Source organism: Neovison vison, chromosome 1, assembly GCF_020171115.1.
Source record: "Neovison vison isolate M4711 chromosome 1, ASM_NN_V1, whole genome shotgun sequence".
Lineage (NCBI taxonomy): Eukaryota > Metazoa > Chordata > Mammalia > Carnivora > Mustelidae > Neogale > Neogale vison.
This window is the reverse complement of record NC_058091.1, coordinates 74889225-74899816: the sequence shown is the minus strand read 5'-3', so window position 1 is coordinate 74899816 and position 10592 is coordinate 74889225. Positions and strand designations below refer to the sequence as shown.

At 41.9% G+C, this 10592-nt stretch overlaps 1 protein-coding gene across 1 annotated transcript in view; it reads left to right on the top strand.

The window, feature by feature from the left end:
- Positions 1–3353: 3353 nt before the first annotated feature.
- The window catches only part of TRMT11 (tRNA methyltransferase 11 homolog), a 65494-nt gene continuing 58255 nt past the window's right edge, over positions 3354–10592 (top strand). Inside the window, 4 exon segments of the mRNA XM_044249397.1 lie at positions 3354–3474; positions 3477–3519; positions 3521–3779; positions 3781–3894. Coding sequence (XP_044105332.1) covers positions 3405–3474; positions 3477–3519; positions 3521–3779; positions 3781–3894 — 486 coding nt within the window. The 5' untranslated portion in view covers positions 3354–3404.

Genomic DNA, 10592 nt, shown 5'->3' with positions numbered 1-10592 from the left:
CTTTTCTAGATATTTTCTCAGCTAAGGAGATTTTTGTGAGATTCTCAATCTAGCTGGTAAGAGAGGAATATTTTCTTTTGGCTACATCTTCTGCTGAGAAACACTTTTGCAGCATTTAGCCAGTTTATCCATAAAATTCTTTCTCTAAGCATGGGTAAGAGGAAGGCAAACATGCTATTTATTGTGGTACTGGGACTCAAAGCCCATCTATCCATACTCCCCTGTCCCAGCAATGTTTCTCAAACTGCAGCGTGCATTAGGAGCACCTGGTGGGCCTGTTTAAAGCAGACTGCTGGATCCTATCCTGAGTTTCTGATTTAGCAGGTTTGGGAGTAGGTGGGACTTTGCATTTCTAAGTGGTTCCTAGGTGATGTTTCTGATAGCTGCCATCAAAATAAAACAGAAGTGTTTTTAAAAATATGTTTAGGTCACAACCCAAATTAAATTCAAATCCCTGGGGAAAGATTCCAGGCCTCATATTTTTGAAAATTCCTCAGGTAATTCCAACATGCAGCCAAGTTTAAGAATCTGTGCCCTGGAGGATTGAGTAAAACTCCTCCGATGGCCCAGTTAAAGTAGTTCTCAGGAAGATGCCTTTTATGGGACTTGAGACCATTTATTTTCTATGTAATAATTTTTCCTCTCATGAGAAGCAAGTAAGATCAAGAGATCGTGATTACTGGGAATTGTGCTCAAATAAGGATCTGTGGGTCCCTTCCTAGAAGGTAAGTTGCACACTTACTTTGGGACTGTTAATACTTGCATATTGCCAAGAGCCTTCCTTTGTTTAGAAATCATGTTTGCTATTTACATTTTAGGAATTAAAGAAGAAAGGGAGAGAAGGAAAGTGGGAAGCAGGGAAGGAGGAAGGATAAAGACCTGGCTCAAATGTGGCAAATGCACTGTGAACTTACATGACTTCTGGTTCACAAGTTCTGCCCAAGAGAAGTAATAAACGGGGTTCCATTAAAAAATGTGCAAAGCTATGTAAGCTACAAAGCGGAAGCCTGGAACAGAGTGGATGATATACAGGTCTTCCTTGGCCTTGTATTTGGAGTGGAATAAAAGTAGAGTGAAACATTTTTTGGTATCTTACGATCTCAATCTCATTGCCATCAAAAGAATTAAATTAAGTACCCACCCAAGGAGAGAAGTCATCCTTAATTTTGGCAGGCCCTAGGTTAGGCTCCTTTCAGTTTCTGTTTCAGTCAGTTGCTAAGGTTATGACAAGAGTTGTTCTCTAGCCTAGCTCAATCAGGCTGCCATCTTACATCTGTCTGGAAATGTATGGCTTTTGATTACTTGAATTGTGGCAGCATTAGAGTTTAAGGATGGCCAGGACACAAGGCTGAATCTCCAGCCCATTTTCCTTCACATTTTTTCTATGCACAGAACCTACTTCACAGGTAGCAAATTAGTAGGTCTAATTTACAACTAGAATTTCAGGTTTGTTTGGGAGAATTTTTTTTTTTAATTTTATTTATTTATTTGACAGAGAGAGATGACAAGCAGGCAGAGAGGCAGGCAGAGAGAGAGGAGGAAGCAGACTCCCTGCTGAGTAGAGAGCCCAATGCGGGGCTCGATCCCAGGACCCTGAGATCATGACCTGATCCAAAGGCAGCGGTTTAACCCACTGAGCCACCCAGGTGCCCCCTGTTTGGGAGAATTTTTTGATCAGAGCACAAGCTCTACTTTTCTCTACTTTTTCTCTCTCTTGAGTCATATTTAAATCAACTGCAGCTGCTTAATTTTGAACTGGTACCTTGTCCCAATTTGTTCAAGTTTGTTTCCCGAGAGGACCCAGTGTTCGTCCTCTCTTCCTTGATTATCTTCATTTAGATTGAGAACTACCTTATGATTCAGCAATTGTACTACTGGGTATTTACCCTAAAGATACAAACGTAGCGATCTGAAGGGGCACGTGCACCCGAATGTTTGTAGCAGCAATGTCCACAATAGCCAAACTACGGAAAGAACCTAGATGTCCATCAACAGATGAATGGATAAAGAAGATGTGGTGTATATACACAATGGAATACTATGCAGCCATCAAAAGAAATGAAAGCTTGCCATTTGCGATGACGTGGATGGAACTAGAGGGTATTATGTTTAGTGAAATAAGTCAATTGGAGAAAGTCAACTATCATATGATCTCCCTGATATGAGGAAGTGGAGATGCAACATGGGGGGTTTAGGGGGTAGGAGAATAAATGAAACAAGATGGGATTGGGAGGGAGACAAACCATAAGTGACTGTTAATCTCACAAAACAAACCGAGGGTTGCTGGGGGAGGGGGTTTGGGAGAGGGGGCTGGGGTTATGGACATTGGGGAGGGTATGTGCTATGGTGAGTGCTGTGAAGTGTGTAAACCTGGCGATGCACAGACCTGTACCCCTGGGGATAAAAATACATTATATGTTTATAAAAAATAAAAATTTAATGTTTGGTAATTCTTTTTTTTTTTTTTTTAAAGATTTTATTTATTTATTTGAGAGAGAGACAGTGAGAGAGAGCATGAGCGAGGAGAAGGTCAGAGGGAGAAGCAGACTCCCCGTGGAGCCGGGAGCCCGATGCGGGACTCGATCCCAGGACTCCGGGATCATGACCTGAGCCGAAGGCAGTCGTCCAACCAACTGAGCCACCCAGGCGTCCCATGTTTGGTAATTCTGACAAGCTTTGGGGATGGGGCATATCAAGCACTGCACATCATTCCCCTAATATTTCGTTGGTTCTCTGTCCCATCTTGACCTCTCATGTCTCTCATACTTTTATCCCTTTTCTGAAGCCTTGCGGCCAAGAAAAATCTGTACTCCTCAGAGACTCATTTTATTGTTTCTCTTAAGTGGACTTATCAAGAGTTTTCCTAACAAAGATTGCTTGTTAAGACAAATTTTCATACTTTTATTTTTTAAAGAGAAGTTTCCTTTAATTCCATTTATTGGCCCCATACAGTATGCCAGGTGTTCTTTTAAACACTTTCTGTACATTATTCTACTTAATCCTAACAATCCCTTGAGGGAGACAGTATTACTCCATTTTAGATAAAGCTGCTGATAAAGGAGGCTAAGAAATTTGCTTAAGAGCATAGAGATCGTAAATAGTGGGACTGAGATTTGATGGACATCACAGCTTATGTTCTTAATCACCACTATGAAGGCAGAGGCTTAACGACTGAGCCATCCAGGCACCCCTCCATCATCGTTTTAATAGAGTTGGCTGTGGACTGTGCCTGAGCCTAACATCACAACCTTCTAATTATTGAGTAAATTACTGAGGACATTTTCTATAAGGTATAGAACGAACCGTAAGAGATTACCTAGGTCAACAGCTTATTCCAACTGGCTTAGGGGGCATGTACCCTTGAAAAGATATTGTAAAAATACAAAAAGGATATTAAATATTAGATGAGTGAGTGGCCCAGGTCCTCCAAGCTTGAAGTCGATAGAGAAGTCTATATGGAAAAGGTGAAATTCCGCCCAGTTTTGAAGAACTAGGATTTGAACCGTTCCTTCAAAAACCTGGAAGTACACTCCTGGTCGGACCAACGCGAACTTGCTTTACCGCAACCTCCCGCGCAACACAGCAGAGCTACTCACAGCAGCTCCTCAAACTTCCGCCTTTCAACCAGAAAGTACCTCCCAGCGGGCGTTGCCCCTCCAGGCTCAACGTATCCGCGTGAGGAACCCCGAGACAGGGTCCACCTCGCCCAGCTTCCGCTTCCGGCCCTTCAGGCTCCGCCTCAGCGGGAAAGGCGGTGGGCGGGAGGGGGCAGAGAGCTGGGGAAACTGTACGCATCGCGCAGGCGCACCGTGGGCGACTGCAATGGCGATGTCGTGCCCATTGAATAGGTACCTGCTGCTCATGGCGCAAGAGCACCTGGAGTTCCGCTTGCCGGTGAGGCCGCAGCGCCCTCCACAACTTCTTGACGGGAGAGGGCGGCACAGTGGGGGTTAGTGTGCGGGCGGCGGAGATCTCAGCTTGAGCAAGCAGGGATCCGGGGGTGTTTGCTTGTCGGAGGTATCACGCGTCCCTGGTCCCTCGGGCCCTGGGAAGGATCCTAGCTCGGCGGAGGATGTGTGAGCGAGAAGTCCAAGACGGACTCTCACAGGCTTGCCAAGCATTTTCATTCATTCTTCTGCCCATGCGTCAAGTATTGGAGTTAGGCCCGTGGATATGACCCGTCGTGTCGCTCCAGGAGCTCGTCCCCCAGCAGAGAATAGAGTCAGCTAACGGAAATGCCCAGTGCAGTGTTTTACGTGGCAAATATGCGGGTCAAAGCCTGTGGAGGACGGTGGGATTTCTGGAGGTGGTGGTTGGTGGCAGGGATTAGATGATGAAGTTGGGAAAAGTGTTTCATTCATTCAGAACATTTTCAGAGTGCTTGTAATTGCATGTGCTGGGCGCTGGGGATATGGAAATGGTAAAGACGGTTTCTGTCTTCAAGGAGCTTACTGTTTAGGCTAAGGTCCGCATATATGTATGAACATTTAAAGATATAACATTTTTAAGTGCAGTGGTAGATATGCAGGGCGATACGAGAGCATAGAAGGGGAATCTGATCCACCTGATGAGTGGGGGATGTTGGCCTTTAAGAGGGCAAGCATGAGGATATGACACTTCAACAATAACTAAAGTATCAGTAGGAGTTAGCCAGGCCAAGGATAAATAAATTAGAATTACAGTTCAGTATTGAATTATGAAATATTGTAGCTGAGAGTGACAGAAAAAAAAAAAAAGAGCAGGAGATGTAGATAGGGTCCAGAAAATACAAAGCCTTGAGTACGCTGGGAGGAAAGAGAAAATTTATTTGCTTGTAAGGGAAATTTACTGAAGAGTTTTGAGCAAAGAAGATTTTTTAAGAAAAAATCACTTTGGCAGCAATAATGAGGATAGATTTGAGAGGAATACGTCTGGAAGCAGAGACCAGTTAGCAGCCTGTTGAAATACTCTTGTTAATAGAATAAGAAAGCCTGAATTAAGGCGGGGTAAAAGCATGGGATAGATGGAACATACTTAGGTGATGAAATCATCATCACTTGATGATTGAATATGGGGGGGACAGGGGCCAATCAAGGATGACTCCTGGGTTGCATCTCCACTTAAAATGTAGAACACAGGCAGATGAAAGATTTAAATTTTGGTTATGCTGAATATTGGTTATGTGTTTCTGTAATATCAAGTGGAGATGACCAGGGATGGCTTGGGGGGGGCATTGAATTTAGAGCTATACATGAAGTACAGTAGAGTGGTCTGGACTGGTAATAGATGTTTGGAAGCTTCTGCACATGAACATCAGGGGAGGAAGTGAAATTATTCATAGAAGGCATAATGTTGAAAGAGTGGGGGGCCAAATACAGGAGCTTGGAAGTATTGATAGTGGTGGGAAGTGAAAAAAGGCGGTAGTGAAGAGGTTTGGCAGGTGTCAGAATAGAAAGACTTTGCGGGCACAGAAATCAGGAGGGTAAAGTTCTAGGAATTTTGCTAATACTGTTGTATAGAGTTTTGGAGTGGGGTGGTGAGCTAGATTGCTTGATTTAATGGTCACTGGAAAATGAGGAAGGGGAGATAGACTGCTCTTAACTGGAGCGTAAGAAGGGAAAGTAGAGATTGGTTAACAGTTTGAGGAAGGCCTAGGGTTAAGCAGAGTTCACAGGCTGAACAGAAGGGGAGAGTAGATATAAGGGCACAGTAGGAGGTTGGCCTTTCACTAGAAGGGGGGAGTAGGCAAGGAGATTTAAGCTGGAAATGAGGTAGCTGCCTGAGGATCTGTTTTCCAGGTTATGAATGAGTCAAGGTTGTTTCTTGAGAGATCAGGGACCAAGCAGTTGAGTGGAGACGTTGGGGAAAAATAGTTAAATTTGAAATAGTCATTGAGAGTAAAAGAGGGAGCTGACAAGTTAAACACTGAGAACACAGGTATTAGAGCAATGCTGGAAATCCAGCTAGGGTGATGATCATGTCTTTGTAATTGTGCTGAGATTTCTCTGGTTTTCTTCAGTTGTGTGCCATTCACTGGCCTTAGGAACAGTGAAGGAAGACTGTGGCATTGATTCAGGATTAATGTTTTGCTGAGCAGGTGCCCTGGCAAGATAGGGGCATAAAGGCATAGAATTTCATGGAGGAGGTAATATTTTAATAGATCGTAATTGATAAAGAGCTATTTTGTGGATAAAGAGGATTGGAAAGCGCTCTTCAGTAAGAAACAAAAACAAGTGGAAGGAGTTGATTATGGTGGTTTGGGGTGTGGGATGTGGGGAGTAAGGATGAAGTAATGGGCAGTGGGGGTAGAGAGGTGAGTAGGATCCAGAGTTTGGAATGCTTTGAAACCATTGCAAGGAATTGGTATTTTATTTTAGATTTAAAGGGGGAGCCATTGACTCTTTAAGCCAGGAAGTGACAATTTTTTTCTTTCTAAACCAGTAAGTGACTAGTATTCATTTGTGTTTTAGAAGGAGAATTCTGGAGCACCAGAGAAGGAATACTGGAGTGGAAAAAGAGGCCAAGGAGATTGTGTGCCTTAGTCCAACAATGCAGTGAGAATGGAGTGGTTAGGCTGCAGTCTTCAAAATAGCATCCCTAGTACTTGGACATTTTACCTGTTTCTTTGTCTTAAATTTTTCTTTCTTTCTTTCTTTCTTTCTTTTTTTTTAAAGAATTTATTTATTTATTTGACAGAGAGAGAACACAAGTAGGCAGTGAGGCAGGCAGAGACAGGGAGGAGGAAGCAGGCTCCCTGCTGAGCAGAGAGCCTGATACGGGACTCAATCCCAGGACCCTGGGATCATGACCTGAGCCAAAGTCAGTGGCTTAACCCACTGAGCCACCCAGGCACCCATCTTTGTCTTAAATTTTTCTTAGCGTCTTACCCTGGTGTCAATTTCTTACTCTGGTGTCTGTTTAATCCCCCAAAAAGCTCATTTCTCTTTTTAAAATTAATTAATTAATTAGACAGAAATCATAAGTAGGGAGAGAGCCAGGCAGAAGAGGGGTATGCCCCTCATTTCTCTTTTCCACCCTCATTGTCCCAAGGCTGAAACTTCCTAGTCTGGCATTAGCCCACTGTTGCATGGTTCTTTGTCTCTCTCCCCCCACTCCCACCTCAGTGCAGCCACGAGAGAATCCCCATCATTCCCTGAATGATACTCTCAGTTTTCAGGCTTTGGCCTGTGCTTCCTTTTGTCTAGTTGGGTCTTCCCTATTTCAGTCTTCAATCCATTGATTTTATGTAGTCAGTCTTCATTGAGATTTACCCACATATTTATTTTAGGTTTATTTTTTTACTTGATTCTTTTTCAACTCTACAGTTTCCTTTTTAATAGATTTTTAGTTTTTGCCTAAATTCTTAATTATGTCTTTTATCTCCTTGAATATAAAAAGCACAGTTAAGTCCGACAAACTATAGAAAACACATATTAAATATGACAAAGGTAGTCCTGTGGGCCTGTTGCTTCTGTGTACTGTTTCTCGTGGTTCTTTTTCATATGTGTGCTGGCTTATTTTTTAAATCTGCACTAGATATATTTGGAAAGTTATCTGAAGAAATAACACGAGGCCTAGGATGATGTAAATCCTCCTGAAGTAGAAGCATTAATGATCTAGGATGCCTTAAACTCATTTCCAGGTATTAAGTTTTGTTTCTATTCTGGTTTATACATGTTCCTCTGGTATGTAGCTTTTGGAAATCCCAGTCCAAACTGGGTGGTCTGTCAAGCTATCTTTCTTTTCTATGGATGGCACCATATTCTTTTTGTTCTTCTGGTCCATTAAGCTGTCAAACGGACCATCTAGCCCCATAGCTGCTTTTGGAATTGGTCAATGTCCTGGGAAGCAAGTGGCTGCACCTTGGGATTTCTGGCTTCTCCTGAAGTTTGGTTTGGTAATTCTTGTAATTGCTCCATCCATCCAAGCAGATGCTTCTTCTAAGCAGAAGGCTGAATCTGAATTACCTAGTTTGCCATCGCTAGAAGGGGAAGTCCTCTTTCGTCTGTGCAGATTCTCTCTGTATTGCAGGGCTTACGTCAGTTTCCATGAAAACTTTTCTTCTGAAACTTAAGTGATCTTTTCTCCTTTGAACTCTAATATAGTACCTTTTTGATTTTACTTTTTTCAAGAGCACTCACTGTTTTACAGCTCACATTTCTTTTTTTTTTTTTTTTTTTAAAGATTTTATTTATTTATTTGAGAGAGAGAGAGTGTGAGAGAGAGCATGAGCGAGGAGAAGGTCAGAGAGCGAAGCAGACTCCCCATGGAGCTGGGAGCCTGATGCGGGACTCGATCCCGGGACTCCAGGATCACGCCCTGAGCCGAAGGCAGTCGTCCAACCAACTGCGCCACCCAGGCGTCCCTACAGCTCACATTTCAATTAACTAGGTTGAATGTTTTGTCCTATTAGACCATAAGCTCCCTGAAGATAAATATGTATTTATCTTTACATAGCTCAGTGCCTTGTACATATTAGTTTCATTAGTTTCATAGTAAGTATTGAGTGAGAGGATCCCTTTGAGAAAGGCAATCAAGAGGACAGTCTACACTTTTGAGTACATCTTCTGTTTTAGAACTGCTAGTAGAAAAAAGAATGAGTAGCTGCATTTATGATTTAAAATGAGAGATTAGGAATATAATGTGGCCCTGTTTTACCTTTGTAGAGTTAATCAAGGCCTGTTTTAATTGGCGCCTGCCTTACTGTACTAGAGTTCAGACACCTGGGTTTTATTGCTGGCTCTGAAACAAACTAAATGGATGAAAAAGTGAGTGGCTAAAAGAACTGAAAAGCTCATGTGAATTAATGCATGAGGCATGCCCCAGATCATGCTGTATTTTTAGATCCAGTAAATTTTTTTGTTCCTAATATAGGAAGATTCTCAACTAGAAAGTGAATTTGCTTTAAGAGCGAAGATTTTGTTTTGCTTTTTCCAAGTAAATTTTTTTTTTAAAAGATTTTATTTCTTTGACAGACAGAGATCACAAGTAGGCAGAGAGGCAGGCAGAGAGAGAGGGGGAAGCAGGCTCCCCGCTGAGCAGAGAGCCCGATGCAGGGCTCGATCCCAGGACCCTGAGACCATGACCTGAGCCGAAGGCAGAGGCTTTAACCCACTGAGCCACCCAGGCGCCCCTTATTTTAAATTTTAAAACGTTGCTTAAGTTTGGGATAGTGGAGCTAATGCTATGCTATAAAACTTCAATAATCCTTCTTTTTTTTTTTTTTTAAAACTCTTAGAGCCTTTGTGGTTTGTTTTGGCCTGTTACTAGTTTTTAACAAGGTATCTCAGGACCAGCAAATTTTGCAGTCAGATGCTCTGCCACTGAGCTTTACCCCAGAGCAGCAAGTTAATGTTTTAAATGTGAAGCTGGAAATGAACAGTAATATTCTAGGCCAAAGTAACTTAATCTATAACTTCATTTTTGTTTTGTTTTGTTTTGTTTTGTTTTTTTGTTTTAAGAATGATAACTTGGTCAGTCTTCTTGATTTCTTGAGCCACTGGACTTCAGGTTCATCATCATCTTGATTCCTTTAGTTAACACTCTAGGTTTTGTGCCCTGTTGTCACAGACCTCTTTCCTTCATGAGGTAGCTATGATTCCTATTTTCCAGATGAGAGAAGTGCCTTGTATAAAACCACATGGCCACTATTAGGAAGAGGTGAAAGTAAAATTGTGATTCATCTGATTCCCAAGTCCCATGATGCCTTCTATTTAAATATGTGTCATGTGTGTTTCAAAATGACTTTGGGGTTACCTTCAGTATTTACTGATAGACTATGCAAGTTCTTGCTCTGTTCATATAATTCAACTGAATTTAGCCCCTTGTAAATCCAGGGATTAAAGAAAAAAAAAGTTGCATAGTCAAAAGGAAAAATAGAAAAAGTATGAATTGTTCAAACCTTCTATTCCTTTTGGTCTTGAGGTAGAGAATGTGGTGGTCTGGGTATACTGTCTCATGGTGCCTGTGGCTCATGATGAGCTTGGTGTTAAAGGCCGCTTCTCCTAGTTGGGATGAAAGGGGACTGTAGGCACCCAGCAGAGAGGATGCATCTCTGATTGGGTTACCTCCTCCGTGGGACCTACAGAGAGGTGTGGGATTCTACCTGCTTTATGGTAGAGCTCTAAGACTAAATTTGTTAGAATGTCATTTGAGGACACTTAATTTGTTAGTATATATTGTAAAATTTATATAGTCATCTTGTATTTATCAGTGCAAAGTGATTGTTTCATAGAATGTAATATTATCTGAACATATTTCAACTTTGATTCCTGATGTTTTTAAAGTAGCTATTGTGTTCTTTTCCTAGTTCTGTAACTAGAGCCAGAAAGAAGAAGCTAACTTACTGTAACTTCTGTTCAATGAATCAACAGTGATGCTTCCTGGTTAATCACTTATTTCTTGTCTAAATATCCTCAACTTCTCTGTTTAATATCAGTTGTCAGATTTACTTGCCCATAGTTTTGTCATCTGTTTTTTTCCAAAATTGGGGCATTTTCTGAGCAGGTCTTTTGGCAGCCTTCTTGTTGTGTAAAATTTCTCAGAAATAACTTAACTGTGGTTGTGACTGTAAAATTTTTTCAGAACATAGAGTTGTAATTTGCCTGGTGCTG